Source organism: Artemia franciscana, chromosome 19, assembly GCF_032884065.1.
Source record: "Artemia franciscana chromosome 19, ASM3288406v1, whole genome shotgun sequence".
NCBI classification, from domain to species: domain Eukaryota; kingdom Metazoa; phylum Arthropoda; class Branchiopoda; order Anostraca; family Artemiidae; genus Artemia; species Artemia franciscana.
In genome coordinates this window covers 16,989,391-17,009,910 of record NC_088881.1, presented here as the reverse complement: position 1 = coordinate 17,009,910, position 20,520 = coordinate 16,989,391, and the positions used below count along the sequence as shown (strand labels likewise).

The 20,520-nt window shown below is 36.5% G+C and overlaps 1 protein-coding gene across 2 annotated transcripts in view; it reads right to left on the bottom strand.

Annotated features, from left to right (window-relative positions):
- The window catches only part of LOC136039351 (fatty acyl-CoA hydrolase precursor, medium chain-like), a 141,876-nt gene that overhangs the window by 51,568 nt on the left and 69,788 nt on the right, over nucleotides 1-20,520 (bottom strand). For both annotated transcript variants that reach the window (XM_065723011.1, XM_065723012.1), the window contains exon 6: nucleotides 6,399-6,564. In XM_065723011.1, coding sequence (XP_065579083.1) covers nucleotides 6,399-6,564 — 166 coding nt within the window. The remainder of the gene's footprint in view (nucleotides 1-6,398; nucleotides 6,565-20,520) is intronic.

Sequence of the window (20,520 nt, the reverse complement as noted above, 5' to 3'; positions counted from 1 at the left end):
TCTTATTTTAAATCCCGACCAGATCCAGTGACCTTGGGGAAAGTTGGAGGGGGAACCGGAAATCTTGGAAAACGTGAAAACTGAGTTATCTTTATCTTACGAATGGGTGATCAGATCTTAATAAAACTAGATATACAGAAAGATATTATGTCTCGGATGCTCTATTTTCAATTCGAATCGGATCCGGAGACAAAGGGGCTGGAGGGGGGGGGAACAGAAATCTTGGAAACCGGAAATCTTGGAAAACACTTAGAGCGGAGAGATCGGTATGCAACTTGATGAGAAGAATAGGCAGAAGTTCTAGATACGTCATTGACATAATTGGAACGGATCCACTCTTTTTGGGAGAGTTTGTGGGGGGGGGGGTGTTAATTCGGAAAAATGAGAAAAATTGAAGTATTGTTGACTTAAGAACAGGTGACCAGGTCTTAATCAAATTTGATATTTAGAAGGAACTCATGTCTCATAGCTCTTATTTTAAATCCCGACCAGATCTTGTGACACTGAGGGGGAGTTAGAGGGGGAAACCGGAAATGTTGGAAAGCGCTTAGAGTGGAAAGGTCGGCATGTAACTTTCTGGGTAGAATAAACAAATGTCATAGAGACGTGATTGACGTAACCGGACTGGATCCGCTGTCTCTTGGGGAGTTAGGGGGCGTCCAGTACTGTGGCGAGTTTGGTGCTTCTGGACGTGCTAGGACGATGAAAATTGGTAGGTGTGTCAGTGACCTGCACAAATTGACTTAATAAAGGCGTTTTACCCGATTCGACCACCTGGGAGGCTGAAAGGAGAGGAAGAATTAGAAAAAATGAGTTATTTTTAGCTTACGAGTGGGTGATCGGATCTTAATGAATTTTGATATTTAGGAGGACCTTGTTTCTCAGAGACGTTATTTTAAATCCCAACCGGTATTAAGCCTCTGATTTTCCTTTTAATTCAATCTATCTATTCTTAGGATTTTGCTAGAGCTCATGCCATGTGAGCTCGTGGCTCTTCTGATCTCGTCACAAGTGCCATATGAGTTCTAAGCTCTTGTTACAGATAGGAGATTGAAACCTCTTCAGAAGGGTTCTCTGATATGCTTAATCAAATGATACGATTTTCATTGAGATTCTGTGATTTTTAGGAGGTGTTTTCTTCTTTTTTTAAAAATAAGGCAAATTTTCTCAGGCTTTTACTGGGTAATACTACTGTATGGGGTAATACTAAACTTGATGAAACTTATATATTTAAAATTAATATAAAAAGCTAATTATTTTGATGTATATATTTGTATCAAAATTCCATTTTTTAGAGTTTCCATTTCTATTGATCCGGGTCACTCCTTACTACAGTTCGTTACGACAAACTATTTGGAACATTATATAACCCCAGGGCATAACTTAAAGCACTTGCCACCGGGCTTTGAGGCGTTGTTTTTAACCTGAAGTTTTGTTATCTGATATTTGAACTATTTTTAATAAAGACTTATCTCAAAATTGTTATTGGACGGGTTTAGGGAAAAAGGGCGGGGGCTAGTTGACCTCTGATCTCTTTAGACTCTTAAAAAGTGAACTAGTACTTTCAATTTGTAATCAAATGAGTCTCCTCTGAAGTTTATACAAGCAGCCCTTCTATAAAAACCATATCTGCCCCCGAGGCATAACTTACAACACTTACCTCGGGCTATGGGGGCTTGTGTTGATCCCTGATTTTTGTTATTTGGCCTTTAAACTTTTTTGAACAAAATGGCTACCCCAAAATTCTGATCAGATGCATTTGAGGAAAAAGGAGCCTTGGGACTAGTTGCCCTAAGATCACTTTTGACTCTTGAAAAGGGCACTAGAAATTTAGATTTAAAATCAAATGAGCCCCCACCAAAGTTTATACTGCCATCCCTTACAATAAAACCTTATATACCCCCTGGGCATAATTTACAACACTTGCCCCTAGGTTCTGGTGGGATGTGTTATCCCTTAAGTCTTTGTTACATAATCTTGGTTTATTTTAAAATTAAATAGAAAAATTAAATCGGACGCATTTGGGAAAAGGGGGTTTAGGGGGGAGGGCTGACTAGTTGACATCGGATCACTTTTTACTCTGAAAAAGGGAATTAGAACTTTCAATTTCTGATCATTTGAGTCCACTATGAGGTAAATACGACCACTTCTTCCATAAAAAACCGTATATGCCCCTATGTAATAAATTACAGCCCTTCTCCCGGGCTCTGGGGGGTTTGGTTTGTTGATCTTTGAATTGGAACTTTCAATTTATGACCATTTGGGTAGCCTCCGAGGTAAATACGACCACTTCTTCCATAAAATACCTTATATGCCCCCATGTCATAAATTAAAGCCCTTCCCCCTTGCTCTGGGGGGAAGTTATGTTGATCCCCAAGTTTTTTATCTAACCATTCGACTATGTCAAACTGGCAATCTCAATATTTTTATCAGATGCGTTTGGGGAAAAAGGGTGTGTATGCATGTGTGTGTGTGGGGGGGGGGGGGGTAGATGCCCTCCGATCCCTTTTGAATCATAAAAAGGTAACTAAAACTTACAAATTTCCAATCAAATGAGCCACCTCTGAAGTTTATACGACCTGTCCTTACGTAAAAACATTATATGCCCCCGGGGCATAACCTAAAATACTTGCTTTTGGACTCCGGAGGGTTGTGTCGACCCAGAGGTTTTGTTGTGTTATCTTTGAATAATTGCCCTCTCAAAATTTGTTTTTTTATATGATCTTAAAGAAATTGCTCTCTCAAAATTTTCATCGGATGCATTTGGGGAAAAAAGGGCGTTGCAAGGGGTGGCTTGTCGCCCTCCAACCACATTTGTCTCTTAAAGAGGGCACTAGAAATCCTGATTTCCAATCATATGAGCCATATTTGAAGTTTATACGTCGACCCCTTCCATATGAAGTGCCACTGGGGGAATAAAAATAAAACATTGGAGCCGTATGGCCTTTACTATAGGCAATAGCGTTGCCTGCAGTAAAGGCTTTTATAGAAATTGTTTCTGATGAACGTCTATTCGTTTTTAATACTAAAGTTTATTATTAGCTTATAAAACGAATATTTCCACAGTTTTTCACGTCTCAGGCGCAACAATTATAAGACTTTTAAATTATAGACTTTTAACTAAAAACACTCTCCCCCGGGCTCTGAGGGGCTCTATTGACCACAGAGGCATTGTAATATGATCTTTCGACTACTAATAAAATGGCTATCTCAAAATTTCGATAGGAATCATCTGGAGAAAAGAGAGTGTGGAGGAGCTAGTTGCCATTCAATCAATTTGACTCCTAAAAAGGGAACTAGAACTTTCAATTTCTAATCAAATGAATCTCCTCCAAATTTTCCACGGCCACCTCTTCCTTAAAAAACGTTATATGTCCCCAGAACATAACTTAAAATCCTTTCCCATGGGTTCTGAGAGGTTTTTTCCAACCTCAGAGACATTGATTAATGGTATTTGGACTATTTTGACCAAATCGATTATATCAAAATCTCGATTGGATGCATTTGGGGAAAGGTAGGTGTAGGAGGGGGGATAGTTGCCTTCTGATCATTTTGAACCTTAAAAAGGGAGCTATAGCTTTAAATTTCTGATCAAATGAGTATTCTCCAAAGTTTAAACGACACCCCTTCCATAAAAACCTTATATACCTCTGAAGCACAACTTATATCTCCCACCCCCCGACTCTGGGGGTTATTTCGACCCCCTGAGTTTCTTTTCATCTGATCTTAGGAATATTCTGAACAAAATAGGCATCTATAGGATGCATTTGGAGGAAAGAGAGCGTGGGGGATACTTGTCCTCCAACCTCTTTTGACTTTTAACAAGGGCACTTGAATTTCCAATTTCAAATCGAATGGGCTCCTCCAAAGTTTATGCGACCACCCTTTTCGTAAAAATTTTATATTCCCTCGGGACATAACTTACAACATACGCTCCGGGGTCTGGGGCTTGTATCGACCCTGGAGTTTTAGTTATCTAATATTTGGACTATTCTGAACAAACGACTGTCTTAAAATTTTGGTATATGCATTTGGGGGAAAGAGGGTGTGTGTGTGGGGGGGGGGCTAGTCGTTCTCCAATCACTTTCAACTTTTAAAAAGGGCACTAGAGCTTCCGATTTCAAATCGAGTAAGCACCTCTGAATTAAATATGATCACCTCTTCCAAATGAAGTGCCTCTGGGGGAAAAATAATAAATAATAAAACATTAAAGCCTTATGGCCTTTACAATAGGTAACGTAATAGCGTTACCTCTGACCATATTCCTAATCTTCAGTAGCTTATCTCATCAGTATTCTTATCTCTTATCATTTTTTAATCCTTTTAGCACCGTCACTAATTCTTCGTCACGAAATAAATTTTCCTTTACAACCTTCATAACTTCCTTCATAAACACTCTATCAAAATTTAAGACATTCTGAAAATGTCCTGCCCATGTCTCTTCAACTCTTCCTTTATCACTAATTGTAGCCCCATGCCTATCTTTAACTGGGACAAGTTCAGATTGACTATTCCTTCTCAATTTATTGACAAGTCAGTAAAATATTTTACTTTTATGCTGTCTGGCCGCATCTTCCAGATATTCAGCAATTTTATCCATGGCCTGCAATTCAAACCACCTTAATTTATATTTTAATACTTTCTCAGCTTCCTTTATATTTCTCTTATTTTCATATGATCACTCAGGTAATTCTTATACAAGCCCATTCTTCTGTCTATCAAACAAAGCATTTTCACAAGCATCCCTAGCTGTGTTTCTATCTGTTTTCCTAAAGACACCATCACTGACCTCACAAACTATTTTCCTGAAATTATTCAACCCATCTTATATATTGTCATATTTTAAAATCTTCAGTTTAGTATTAAACTTTTCCTGGAAATTTTCACGCATATTCTCAGCCTGGAGTCCGCCACCGTCTTAGCTCTCAAGAAAGTAGTCACCCTTCCTAAATTTCAGCTTTGATTAACCCTAAATACTGCTAGATGGTGATCTTTAGTTATAGCACCAATGACAGCACTCCTATATACCCTAGTATCCTATATCGCTCCTGCCATTCTTCGGTTTAAATGATATCATGAATAGGGTTAGCTGCCTTACCGTCAAGTGAATACCAAGCTAGCTTATAGGCTATTTTATGACTAAACACGTACTGGTCATAACTAGATTGTCATACCTACAAAATTACAGCAGCCTGTAACCATTACTGTTTTCTTTTCCAGCACGAAATTTACCTAGACTAGGATACCATCTATCCCTACCGACCTGGGCATTAAAATCACCTAATAAAAGTACCTTATTTCTACCCGGTGAAGTCTTAATAGTAAGAATGTGTTGCAAAGTTTGTTAATATTATATATGTGTGACTCTGCTGTCTGATTCCCTGGGGCTCGTTCTTTGCGATATCCAGAAGAGGGAGCTAAAAAAAAGCCAAAGGCTTTTGCCTGTGTGTTACTGTCCTAGGATTAAATTGGATTTCATTCATTGTTGAACTAAATCAAAAGACATTATGTGCATCAAGGTTGTCGTAAGGCTATATCTACAATATCTCAAGAACTTTTAAGGGTATTAAGTTGAAACTCTTAGGAAATAAGAGAAGGGTGTTCAACTAGATCAACTGACACTACCTGCATCCAGGCTGCCGTAAGGGCACATCTTTGGCATCTCAGGGGATCACTAAGAAGTGCAACGTCAAATTTCAAATAGCACAAAAATATGTTTTCAAATAATTTGTTTAATAACAGTTGTTAAAAAACTAACAATTTGAACATGTTTAAGTAATTTCTACTGAATATTAAACTACAAAGGATTTTAATATATGGGACTTTTATGTTGCTCCAGAATCGTTTCATATTCAGTAATTTTACGTGTGTGTATTGGTATTTTATTTACTTTTTTCGACCCCATTTATGATTCTACCCACTACTCTTTCTTTCACTCCTCTCAGAATTTTCTTACTTATTCATTATTTTTAGCAGTGCACCGTCGCCAGCAATGCTTTCGGTGGGATGCTGATTTCTTTTTCTTTGTTGCTTGCAATAAATTACGATACTACCACTACTAATAACAGGCTATTTTAGTGCATGTTAAAAAATAAAAAGCAGGTATCAGGATCATCGAAATGTTTACTAGCTAGAAATGAACATTTATTCTATAAGATCCCAATATTTTATAATTGTAATACACGAGGCTTAAGTATTACTCCCTAGTATATTTTACCATAATAGCGCGAAAAATCATTAAAAATAATAATTTTTAGAAGAAAGCGACAGAGTGTCAATTTATTTTATCTCATTTTTCATATTTAGTTCATACATCTTATTCTCTTTGCTTAACCAATTAACTCGCACGTCAGGCATAGCATTTCTAAAATTAGAAAAAAAAAGACAAATTGACTTACGAAGATAAAAAAGTAGACCTTCATCTTTCGTCACACCAGATATAGTTGGAACTTTGTTAAAATTTCCACTTGCAAAAAGATCACGGGGGTGTTGCGGCAAAAATGGCTGACTTCTGAAATTCCCGTCTACAACGGGAGCGGCACGGATTGGAAAGAAGGAATGTCGCTAGAAAAGATAACAGTTAGTTTTCCCCTAGATACAGAAAATTTATTCATCATTTTTCTTTGCATATGTTATAGCTCAAAAACCGGGGGAATCGGAATTCAAGTAAATGAAAGTGACCAATTAAACTCTTAGGACATACCTTCTTGATGATAAGTGGCTAAAATCTAAAGTTCCAGAGTTAGTTTAATGTAATTGGAAACAGTTCAACGAGAGCTTGGTGGTAAAAGCTAAGAACCATAAACAAAAGTGAATTTGGTTCATTGTTGCTCTTGAAGGATACAAGTAATTTTCACAGCACTAGAGTCGCTATTATGATTTCAGCAGCTAAGTTTAAAAATTAGGATTTAATTCTTGGCAATACTGAAAAATACTGAAATCAAACAGTTCGTGGTAACGAACTGTAGTAAGGAGCGACCCGGCTCAATAGTAAACGAAACTCTAAAAAACGGAATTTCGATGCTAAAAGATATATCAAAAGAATCGGATTTTTATGCTGATTTCAAATATATAAGCTTCATCAAGTTTAGTTATTGTCATCAAAAGTTACGAGCCTGAGAAAATTTGCCTTATTGGAAAATAGGGGGTAACACCCCCTAAAAGTCATAGGATCTTAACAAAAATTACACCATCGCATTCAGCGTATCAGAGAACCCTACAGAAAAAATTTCAAGGTCCAATCTAGAAAAATGTGGAATTTCGTATTTTTTGCCAGAAGACAAATCACGGGTGCGTGTTTATTTGTTTTTTTTTTTTTTGTTTGTTTTTTTCCCCAGGGGTCATCGTATCGACCAAGTGGCCCTAGAGTGTTGCAAGAGGGCTCATTCTAACGGAAATGAAAAGTTCTAGTGCCCTTTTTATGTGACCAAAAAATTGGAGGGCACCTAGGCCCCCTCCCACGCTCATTTTTTCCCAAAGTCAACGGATCAAAATTTTGAGATAGCCATTTTGTTCCGCATAGTCGAAAACCATAATAACTATGTCTTTGGGGATGACTTACCCCCCACAGTCCCTGGGGGAGGGGCTGCAAGTTACAAACTTTGACCAATGTTTACATATAGTAATGGTTACTGGGAAGTGTACCGACGTTATCAGGGGGATTTTTTTGGTTTGGGTGTGGGGTTCAGGGGAGGGGGCTATATGGGAGGATCTTTCCTTGGAGGAATATTTCATGGGGGAAGAGAAATTCAATGAAAAGGGCGCAGGACTTTCTAGCATTACTATAAAAAAAAAACAATGAAAATATAAACATGAAAAAGTTTTTTCAATTGAAAGTAAGGAGAAGCACTAAAACTTAAAAAGGAACAGAGATTATTACGCATATGAGGGGTTCTAAAAATACTTTAGCATAAAGAGCGAGGTATTTAGGAGGAGATAAACACTTCACTCTTTATGCTAAAATTTTTTTAAATAATTTCAACTATTTATTCTACGGCCTTTCTGATTCAGGGGTCATTCTTAAAGAATTGGGATAAAACAAGATTTAGTGTGAAGAGCGAGGTATTAACGAGGGGACCAACCCCCTCATATATATAATCAAAAATATAAGAATATAAAAGTTTGTTACGTAAGTTAATTCTTAAGTTACGTATTTTTTTTTTACTAATAAAAACGTTCGTTAAAAATAAAAGATCTAGTTGCCTTTTTAAGTAACCGAAAAATTGGAGGGCAACAAGACCTCCTTCCCCACCCCTTATTTCTCAAAATCGTCTGAACAAAACTAAGAGAAAGCCATTTAGCCAAAAAAAGAATTAATATGCAAATTTCATTTTAATAATTTATGTACGGAGAGCCAAAATCAGTCATGCATTAATTAAAAAACTTTCAGAAATTAAATAAAAAAACAAGTTTTTTTAAATGAAAGTAAGGAGCGACATTAAAACTTAAAACGAACAGAAATTACTCCGTATATAAAAGGGGCTTTTCCTCCTCGACACCCCTCTCCTTGCGCTAAAGTTTGATTCTTTCTCGCAACTCTACTTTTTAAAAGAATAAAAAACTTTAGCGTAAGGAGCGGGGTGTCGAGGAGGAAAAGCCCCTTTCATATACGGAGTAATTTCTGTTCGTTTTAAGTTTTAATGTCGCTCCTTACTTTCATTTAAAAAAACTTGTTTTTTTTATTTAATTCAATAAGAGAAGATGCCCGAAAACGAATTTAATTTCAGCTATTGTGTTGTATGATTGCTTTGGAAATAACCGAAGTAGACTTGATTAGCTTTAATAAGACATAACTTTGCAAATATTCTTCAACTTTTTTATCTAAAACGAGAATGACTTTAGTTCTATACACAAATTATGCACATAATTTTGCTAATATTAGTCACCGAACCAGAAGTGACATCTAAATACCCTATATCTGTCCCAAGCCCTTATAGAAACACTCACTCTTTTGGAAAATGCACAATGAAGAAAAAAGAAGATTATTTTATGACTTTCCTTTACTTTAAGCCCCAAAATGAAAACAGCTTTAATTATGAAATCTTAACTGATGTATCTGAAAGTTAATTGTCTATTCTAGAGTCACCTGTTTGCTATAAAAAAAAAAAAAAAACATTGTATAACAAAGTTACTTCAATAAAAATCAATGTTTATCTTCATAGAAAGGTGTAAATCTTCAAGTTATGTCTTTTTGGCATTGAAGTGTGATTTAATATCTAAACAAGATAACTGATTTTTTCTCTAGAAGCTGGAAGTTCTTTTTTTAAGCTTAATCTTTGCACGTGTTTTCATTGATCAAATTCCATTCGATACCTTTTTGCTGTTGTGGTATGCCAAGAAAATAATTGACATAATTGTGACGTTCCGAAAAATGTTTGCAATATACGAATTCAAATAAATACATCTTTTTTTTTTACTTCTTTTTTTTACAGCCTAAAGATATTTCTAAATAATTGTTTTGACCAAGATTTTCAGTGACTTTTGTTTGAGTTAAATCTAAAATAAAACTCATTTTTCAAATCAAAGTGGAGAGACAAATTATAAAGAACGGAAATTATTCTTGATACGAGGAGAACTACCCCCTCCTCAAAACCGACGCTCTTTCCGCTTGAGTTCTATAGTGCTGCACTGAAATGATTTAAAAAGAATTATTTTCCGAAAAATAAGCTTTCGACGGAAAGTAATTAGCTATCAAACAGTTCGTGGTAACAAACTGTAAGTAAGGATCGATGCGGTTCGATAGTAACCGAAACTCTTAAAACTGAATTTTGATACCAATAGTTGTACAAAAAAATGGCTGATTATACTGATTCCAAATATATAAGTTTCATTAAGTTTAGTTTTACCCATCAAAGGCTAGGAGCCCGTGAAAATTTGTCTTATTTTTGAAAAGGGGGAGAATACCCCTTAAAAGTCAAAGAATTTTAATGAAAACCACATCATCAGATTCAATATATCAGAGAACCTTATTTTGAAGGTTTCAACCTCCTATAGGCTATTCCAAACCTGAAATTTTCAAATTTTTGCCAGAGGAAAATTCACGGATGCATGTTTATTCTTTTTTTTACCAAGGATGATCATATCAACCCAGTGGTCCTAGAATATTGGGAGAGGGCTCAGTTGAACAGAAACTAAAAGTTTTTAGTGCTCTTTTTGAGTGACCAAAACGACTGGAGGAAAACTAGGCCCCGTCTCCTGTCCCTTTTCCCCAAAATCTTCCAATCAAAATTTTGAGACAGCCAATGTGTTCGTCATAGTTGATAGACCTTGTAACTATGCCTTTGGATATAACATGACCCCCACTGACCCCGGGGAAAGGTCCTTAAGCTATAAAATTTACCCACTGTTTACGCATAGTATTTGTAATTGGGAAGTATGCATACATTTTTGAGTGGCGGGGCACATTTTCTGCTGGGGGGGGGGCTATCCAAAGGGAAATTTTCCATAGAGAGGGAAGTTTCCGGGGGATGAAAATTTCAGAAAAATTTTACAGTGGGGAAATTTGGCATAATTCCTATACAAAATTCTTCTTATATGTCTTGCGTTCTCTTTTCCGTCTCAATTTTACGCTTGGAGATGTGGAGGGTCATTGTCCGGGATAAATTTTGACCGGGATTTAATTGTCTAGAGGATATTTCCGTGGGGGATTTCTTCGTCCCGTGAAAAGGGAATTTCTTTTTGTTTTGTATTATTACAGGACTTAATTACTTCTGGTCTTAATCTTAATGTTAAATAAAAAAATCGCGATGAATTTCAGAATGACGATAGACAAGCCGAGGTAAAGCGAACCAAACAAAGTGAAAAATGATAGCGATGATTATAGTCTAGTAAAAATGTGCTTTGACCTCAACCAAATTTCTATACAAATGATTCTTTCACTTTCCGACTAAGAAATATGTGTTAATTTTGGATTTGAAAAGTTTATCGCTCTAGCTCTTTCACAGATTCGTTTTTTTTAGGTTAAATTTGAGCTTGAGGCAAAAAACTGTTGATTGAGTAAATGTCAGGAAATATGATTAGATATGTCATTACTACGCTCTCTTTTGCTGATGAATATAAAACTAAATGTTTAAAGTAAAAAAAAAATGTTTTGGACTCAAAGCTTTGAGAGAGAGTGAGGTTGGGAGAGGGGTTTTAGGAAAATTGAGAAAAAAGGGGGTTAACCTCAAACAAATTGCTATACAAATGATTCTTTCACTATCCAACTAAAAGGTATGAGCTGATTCCAGATCCAAAAAGTTCGCTGTTCTAGCTATTTCACAAATTTCAGTTTTTTTTAAGTTGAGGTTGAGGGTGAATTTTTTAATGTAAAGAATGCCGTCCTGAAAAGACAATTCCGAATTTAGGAAGTGGTTTAGGGGTTTAGTTTAACATCCCTAATACATCGGAACATTACAGCAACTTGGATTGAAGATGGAGCGAGCGAGGTAGTCTCCGAGGCAAATTTGAGGTACATAAAAGTCTGGCTTTTCGAAAATCGTCATCGGCCACGAGTTTCGAAGAATTTTCGCGTCTCAGAACCTTTGTCTGACAATTCTACTTTCTAACTGATGCTAATAAAGGTTTGCAGTAGATACAGAGGTAGATTTGAGAAGACAGTGAGTTAACTGAATATGTGTTTTTGATTAACTTAATTTGGATAGACAGAAGTTTCATGAGAATTATATTATGTGTATGCGTAGGAAGGATATTTTTTTTCAAATTATAAAACCAATCTTTGGTTATAGTTAAGATCTAAAGTGCCCTTTTTCGAGTCTTTTCATTGGATTCAGCCGGTCAGATGGGAAGTGCGTTTAGTGGGCCGACACGAGAGAAAAATTTACATATATTAGTTGGTTTATCGAGTCTAGTCTTAATATAGCAGAGAGAGAAAGAGAGAGACAAGACAAAGAGAAACTGATCTAAGATCAAAGGAGATTTGATGAACCAGTTATGATTAAATTAGAATTAGAACAAAAAAGTAGTTCTGAAATCAGGTGACCAAAGGTCAGATACTGCATAGCCTTCTAGACTTACTATAACTAGGAAGAGAAGCAAGTCAATGAAGTTGAGAGGTTTTTACAAAGGGTATCAACAAATAAATTCTTTTTTACATTTCCTTCAGTTTGTAGTCAGTTGAAATCTCCGTTGTTTTATTTTATTTTAAGGGAAAACGCAAAAGGCTGATTTTAAGATAGGTTAAAATTTTGTTAAATGGAGTTTAAAAAAATAAAAGAAATGAAATGGGAAATTAGGGAGGAAAATGCTTTGACTTAATCGTCGAAATAAATGAAAAATTCTAACTTTTTTTCAAAGAATGATTTTGTTCATAGGCACATTTTTACTGTCCTGAATTTGTTGCTCGCTTCGATGTTTGTGATTTTTTAAAAGAAGAACAGTGTATCTGTTACTTAGGAGTAGGGACTGCGAATTCCCTGTGAATATGATTGCAAGCATGACTAAGAAAGTGACATTTCAATTTGATAATGTTATTAACATTTCTATGAAAGTTATGAGTGCTCCGGAAGATTCGGCTACACGCTTACCAGTAGATGCATACCAGTATTAGATTATATCAACGTAAACCAAGTCACCACCAGAAAGGAGTAGTAGAAAGGTTTACATTATGCTGAATCAACTTACTATCTCGAAATTTTGATTGAATAAGCTTGGAGAAATCATGGGCGTGGGGGGGGGGTGCTGGTTGCCCTTCAATCCCTTTCGACTATTAAAAAGGCACTAAAACTTTCAATTTCCAATCGAATAACCCCCGTCTGAAATTTCTAAGACAACTCTTTCTATACAAAGTACTCTAGTCTAGAAGAAAACAAACACAAATACATTATGCCAACATCATTCTTTACTTAGGCACCAATTGCGCTGCCTATGATTTTGCAGGGATTTGATGTTTTTTTAAAACTAAAAAGGAATATTTAAGGATGAAGCAACCTTAAGAATGAGACTTGACGAATGTAGCCTGTCAGATAGTCTAACTGAAAAGAGGAAATGTGTGTCAAAGTTCATGCAGGGTAGAGGTTATTATCAGCAGTCATATCTGTGCATTTTCATAATTATTTTGTTTTGTCATTTGATAATAAATAGCGGAGAGCAAGTAAAAATAGCCGGAAAAAAGTAACTCTGTCCTCTGAGTTTACAGTGCGATGGTTTGGTATTTTATTTTTATAGCCTCAGACAAATCAACGTCTATATTTACTCAAGCAAATGACTTTAAACTAATACGGAAATCAAAATTGAAATCATATGTGGCTCAAACACAAACTGATAGGGCGGATGTGACACAGAAATTGGAGCCAGTCCATTAAATTCTATGTCGGGTTCAGATATCAGGTGGCATTCTCCTAACGAGCTACAGAACTAAAAATCCAAAGTGACAGTCGATTAGCGATGGCACGTGGCCTTCTTAGCAGATATGACGCGTTTGGGATGCAGTTGGCGCCTGATTTCTGCCAATGTTAGAATTGTTCCTTTTTGATTCTGGCGGAGTAAAACAACGTTATAATGAGCAGAGATAAAATTTAAAATGGATCAAAATGACAAGACTTTATAACAAAAGTTAAATCATTTGACTTAGAAGAGTTAAGAGGGATGGAAATACAGAATAGACAAGTGCATTTTAGAAAGGAAGTGAGTCACATAAGCAGCTAGACGTGCACTTGTATTATTCCTTTTTACGAAATGGCAGTGTTTCTACTTTGAGATTTTTCTCCCCCGAAACAGGTTACTTCAGAGCTTCTGGGTAATAATACTTCCCTTTATGGATTAATTTTAAAAAAGTATTAAGAAAAAGAAGGTTCTCAAAGAAAAGTTAAGAACTATATTAAAACCTAATATGAACAGAAATAAAACCATATAAAATTTTGAGCTTACAACGAACAGAAATTACTCTTGATGAATCGATTACATCGTTCGAAATTAATATTGTTTTCAGTCAAGCAAAAATGACACCCTGGCATTAAGGGAACAGTAGCTCTACTTCTGTGTGTGCTAATTTTTGTTCGTCTTAAGTTTCATTAGATTGTTCATGTTTAATTTATGTCCGTCTTAGGATTCAAGGGGGAAAAACATTTTTTAACTATTTCGAGATTAATGTGTCGGTCCTTTTTCAGACCAAAAGAATTTCAAGGAGATAAAAATTCTTTGTCATTCTTATCGTTTTCCCAAAGCATGATGTAAGTTCCCGTTGCTTTCCTCGGTCAGTTCCTGAAGGTTTGAACATTGTTCCCCAGTTGTACCATATTTATTGCAGATACGCTATTTTGATAGCCTAGGTGAATGTGGTGTATACTGATTTACTTCACTATTTCACCGTGGATAGATTCAAAGTCTCCCTTGGGACTAGCAGTGCCAAAACTTTTAGGTGGATCAGAGACACCAGTTTTTCTTAACCCCCAAAAGCCTTCCCTCTTATAAAAAAATATTAAGTCCCCTGCCTTTGCAGCTCCGCCCCCTTCAAACACTAAGAGTCAGCTCAATACATATCTGTCGTTCACAAGGTACTGCAGGTGTGCCGCTTTGATAGCCCAGAAGAATTGATTTCGATTGATTTACCTCAGCCCCTTCTCCAAGCCAAAATTTGAAGTGCAATTTCCTCCTCTCCCTTCCCTAGCATTTTTTGAAAACTTCAAGTGGGTTCCCCAAGGTTTACTTGAAATAATGCAGGCAAACTATCTTGATAACTGGGATACATGTAATTTCTTTCGGGCTGCATCGCTTCTTCACTGTGAATAATTAAAAGGGCCTATAGAGGCTTATTGTGCAAACAAGTTTTGGTCAATCGAGGAAGAGCGTTTCAAGGCTCTCGTTTCTTAGTCAAAACTTGAGGGTTACTTCGACCCCCTACCCCTCTGGTAGTATCAGCTTGATACCCCATTCTGGAGATATTACAGTAGCCTCCCAACACACAATTTGAAGACCCTTGCCTTCCCCTTCCTTCTTCCATGCTACCTGAATGTTTAAACCCCATCCCAGGATAGGTTTCTGAATGCCTAAAATTCGTTATCCAGTACCTTAACGGTTCTGGGGTGGGGTAGTAGAAAAGGGCACGGAAGTAGACTGACTAAACTTTAATAATTTGTTGCCCTAAAAAGAAACTTAAGCTTTCACTTTCCTGTCGAGCGAGCCCTCAAAATTTCTAAAGCCACGCCATCCGTAAGATATGGCACGGGAAGAAGTTTGTCACCCATTCGTAAGTTAAAAATACTTAATTTTTTCTAATTTTTCCGAATTAACCGTCCCAACACTCCCCCCAGGCTGTCGAATGGAGGAAATGACTAGTGCTAATTTTATTCGGCTCTGGTCACTGATACTCCTGCCAAATTTCATCGTCCTAACTTATCTGGAAGTGCCGAAACTATCAAAACCGGGATCGACAGACCGACAGAATTTGTGATCGCTATGTGTCACTTGGTAAATACCCAGTGCCATAAAAATTTCTAAAATGATATTGCTCCCAAATAATGGTAATGTTCTTTTTGTACAAAGTGGATGTCAGAAACCAAGTACTGTCCAAATACTGAGGTATAACCCTAGGCACAAGATCACCAAAGGACAAACTAGATTGATAATTAAATTGATGAAAGTCTAGATGAAGGGGCATTATCTTTTTTTAAGTACAGGAAAATCAGAATCATCAACATATTTCATTAAAAGCTAAAACTATAACTTAAAAAGAAATCCTTAACTGGTCTTGTAGCTACAGAGAAACTGCAAAACACCAATTTTATCCTATATTTCTAAGGGACTACTATATTTTACCCTATTTTACCAACTTTACCTTATTTTACCAATTTTACCCTGTTAAACCAATTTTTTTTACAACGTGTTTACTTTACAGTAATCTTACAACTGGGGCACCTAACCCCCCCTCTCACGATTTTTTTTTGGTACTTCTAACCTAGAAAATCCTGGAGGTTTTGAGGCAGTTGCTCACCCAAAGTCAAACACGTCCCTTTCCCATTATAACACCAATGTGTAAACAATTGGCGATTTGCATTGTTTATGGTCTTTGCCTAAGGGGTAGCGGGAGTCATGCTATCCTTGGAAGGATATTTATTGAACCTTTTGACTGTTTTGAACAAATTGGTTATCTAAAAATTTTGATCAGATGTCTCACGGAGTTATGGGGGACTGGATAGCAAAAAAGGCACGAGAAGGAGACTGGTCACCCTATCCACTTTCAACAATTAAAAAGGCTAATAGGAACAAAATAGTGTTCCTAATTTTTCTTTTGCGTTCTAAAAATTAAAGAAAAGTTCATATTTTACCCTTTCTCAAACCTTCAGCCCAAAACTACTCTACCTCAGATTAAGCTTAACCACAAAGTTAGAAAAAGAGCAACATATAAAGCACTATTGCGGTGTTTGGTTTCGAGGATTTCCGTTCTTTGGATGAGTTTCAATATGCTTCCCCTGAAACTTCGGATAGTGATTTTTACGCTTTATAATTTTTCCGATTGAAACACAGGATCTTCTAGAAGCTTTGAGATTGAAGATGCTGATTTATTGAACTTTTTAGGATGTTTTTAAGCGAATTTGAAGTTTGAAATTGAAAACACCGACGATGTCCTATTTTCAAAAAAGCTGTGGTGATGTTTAACACTCCAGATGTGACGGCGAAGGTGATTTTGCTTTACGAGAAGTTATTTGAGTCTGCTATTTGGAAGTACGCGTCATGATTTATATCGATCGACTGAGATTGCGAATCGACTTAAAAGTATTAAAAAACAAGTGTAGAGCTACCCAGTTGCATGGCCAATATGGACATCTATTTTAATGCTGGATTTAACTAAGTGGATTCACTAGATTTATGATTAGATTATGTTAAGTGATGGATAACTGTGTATCAGCTAATATGAAAGAGAGGTGGTAGTGCATTGTGTAGGTGGGAGAGAGGAGTTCAGAGAGGCCTAAAAAAATGCATTTCAATGTCAAAATCGTCTGACTGTCCATGAGCATCTTATTTACCTTCATTGAAAATACATCTGAATAAAAGTGCTGCGGGATGATTCCTCCCTTCTTATTGCAGAGTGACGTTTATGACATTACTGAAGGTGCTGTGGGTTGACGCATCCTTTCTAATTGCAGAAAAATATTTCTGAAAATTAATTCAAGCTTCATTTAACTAAACTCGTCGCCTCATGTTTCACAAAATTATATACTGCACAACAAAAGAGAGAATAATGAGGACTTTTTTCCCAAGACAGTGAACCAACAAAACCTATTTGAATATTCCGGCCCTATATCTAAGGGCTGTCTTCAGCACAGAAAATAATAAACAATGAAACACTTACAATAAAAGTTCTTGGTTAAAAATCCATTATTATTTTTTTAAATAGCCTTGGCTTCATTACTTCTTGACGAAAAGTTCAGCCAATACTATGCGATAAAAGCTAACATTTTACGAGCTAAAAAGGTTCATTCATTTCACTAACTGTATTTATTAAAAATTGGAATAATTTTTTATTGCGATATTTGCCTTCTCTGCAGCTAATCTGAGAGTTCTTTTGGGATTGGGCTTGTTTTTGTTCGTTCCTATTTTTGTTTTATTTTGAATTAGATTATTTTCTATAATTAATGTTGTGTACATAGGGTTGAGTGTGTATTCACCCAAGTCTCTATTTAGGGATGTATTATTATATAAGTTTCGTTTCATTTCCATTGCCTCGCGGACAGTTTGTTTTATTCCTAGGTCATTGCTGACCTAGGTCCTTTTTAGCTCGTAAAAATGTTAGCTTTTATCACACAGTCTTGGCTGAACTTTTCGTTAAGAAGTAATGATGCCAAGGCTATTTAAAAAAAAATAATGGATTTTTAACCGAGAACTTTTATTGTAAGTGTTTTATTGTTTATTATTTTCTTTGCTGAAGACCGCCCTTAGATATAGGGCCGAAATATTCAAATAGATTTTGTTGGTTCACTGTCTTGGGAAAAAAGTCCTCATTATTATCTCTTTTGTTATTGCATTATGGAAAGGCAGTGTGGTCTTCGTCATTATTTACAAAAATTATATACAGTGATGTGTAAGTGCGCATCAGCTTTTATGAAGGTGGGCTATTTTGTAGGCGCAGGGAGGGCGGTAGATCTCTAAAAGACCTATCTTTCATTGAGTCTTCGGAGAAATATAGAATGATTTTTTTGAGGTGGGAAGGGGGGAGGGGTAAAAATTGATACCTAGAAATTGATATCTAATCACTCTTGATTCCAGGGAGCATTTTTTGTCAACGAACTTGATTATTGGTGGTGGGAGAGGGGGTAATAGTGACCTTAGCATGGCGACAATCTTTTTTTGTGTAGCATAAAATATTATGTCGATAAATCAAGGCAAGGCCTGGCATCACGAGTTTCACGAAGAAATTTCTTGGGGTGGTAGGGGGTAAGTGCAACCAGGAGCTTTATTTTCAGTGATTTTAAATGGTAATTAAATAAAAAAAACGAGTTTTTTTAACTGAAAGTAAGGAGCGACATTAAAACTTAAAACGCACAGAAATTACTTCGTATATGAAAGAGGCTGCTTCCTCATCAACGCCCCGCTCTTTACGCTAAAGTTTGACTCTTTCTCTCAATTCTTCTTTTTAAAACAGTAAAAAACTTTAGCGTAAAGAGCAGGGCGTTGATGAGGAAGCAGCCTCTTTCATATACGAAGTAATTTCTGTGCGTTTTAAGTTTTAATGTCGCTCCTTACTTTCAGTTAAAAAAACTCGTTTTTTTTATTTAATTTCTGAACGTTTTTGAATCAATGCATGTTTTGATTTTGGCTCTCCGCAGAAGAATAATCAAAACGAAATTTTGCATATTTTTTTTGGAGGGGGGGGGGGGTAAATGGCTTTCTCATAATTTTGATCGAATGATTTTGAGAAAAAAAGAGCGGGGTCGAAGCCTAGTTGCCCTCCGATTTTTTGGTTAATTAAAAAGGCAACTAGAACTTTTAATTTTTTACGAATCTTTTTATTGGTAAAAGATTTACGTAACTTATAAATTAGCTTACGTAAAGAACTTTTGTATTCTCATGTTTTTATTACATATATGAGGGGATTCGCCCCATCGTCAGTACCTCGCTCTTTACACTAAAGCTTAAATTTTATCCCAATTCATTAAGAATGACCCCTGAATCACAAAAGCCGTAGCATAAATAGTTGAAATTACTAAAAATACTTTAGCGTAAAGAGCTAGGTATCATAAGGAGGTGAGCCCCTTATATGGGTAATAATTTCTGTTTGTTTTAAGTTTTATTGCTGTTCCTTACTTCCAGGTGAAAAAGCTTTTTCGCATTTATTTTTTATTTTTTTTTTTTAAATAATGCTAGTAAATCTTGCTCTCCCTTCATGGAAGTTTTCTTCTCCCATGACAAATTCTCGATGGAAAGTTCCCCCAGCATATCCCCCTCTTCTCAACCCCTCCCCCCAACCAAAAAAATCCTCCTGAAAACGCCTGTATACTTCCCAATAACCATTACTATATGTAAGCACAGGTCAAAGTTTGTAACTTGTTGCCCCTCCCACGGGGACTGTGGGGGAGTAAGTCGTCCCCAAAGACATAGTTATAAGGTTTTTAGACTACGCTGAATAAAATGGCTATCTCAGAATTTTGATCCGTTGACTTTGGGAAAATAATTAGCGTGGGAGGGGGCCTAGGTGCCCTCCAATTTTTTTGGTCACTTAAAAAGGGCACTAGAACTTTTCATCTCCGTTAGAATGAGCCCTCCTGCAACATTCTAGGACAACTGGGTCGATACGATCACCCCTGGGGAAAAAAAAAAACAAAACAAAAAAACAAATAAACACGCATCCGTGATCTGCCTTCTGGCAAAATATGCAAAATTCCACACTTTTGTAGATAGGAGCTCGAAACTTCTACAATAGGGTTCTCTGATACGCTGAATCTGATGGTGTGATTTTCGTTAAGATTCTATGACTTTTAGGGGGTGTTTCCCCCTATTTTCTAAAATAACGCAAATTTTCTCAGGCTCGTAACTTTTGATGGGTAAGACTAAACTTGATGAAACTTATATATTTAAAACCAGCATTAAAATGCGATTCTTTTGATATAGCTATTGGTATCAAAATTCCATTTTTTAGAGTTTTGGTTACTATTGAGCCGGGTCGCTCCTTACTACAGTTCGTTACCACGAACTGTTTGATATATATTTTTTCTATTTACATTCAATGTTTCATTGTATTTGAATATAGGGGGAGTGGGGTTGGTTGGACGAGGGGTGAATCTGGACAAGCGCTTCTCTTCCTACAGCACCGTCTGGTAATCACGAAAAAACACTGTAGAAATTCAGTGCGTCGAACATTATATCTGCGTTTTGAGCAACTGGAATCTTCCCTTTCAATCGTGACATATTTCCGGAGGGAGCTTTTGCACCGTCGCTAGTGACAGACAGGCTCCCAGATGCAACAACCGTTTCGCCGATTCCTCTGTCGCAGGCTGACTCCAAGTCCGGAACCTCACCGACTTCTTCCATGATTAGATCTCTGGAAGAAGTTAGACCCTTCCCCTGATTTGAAGCTAGCTCTGTTTC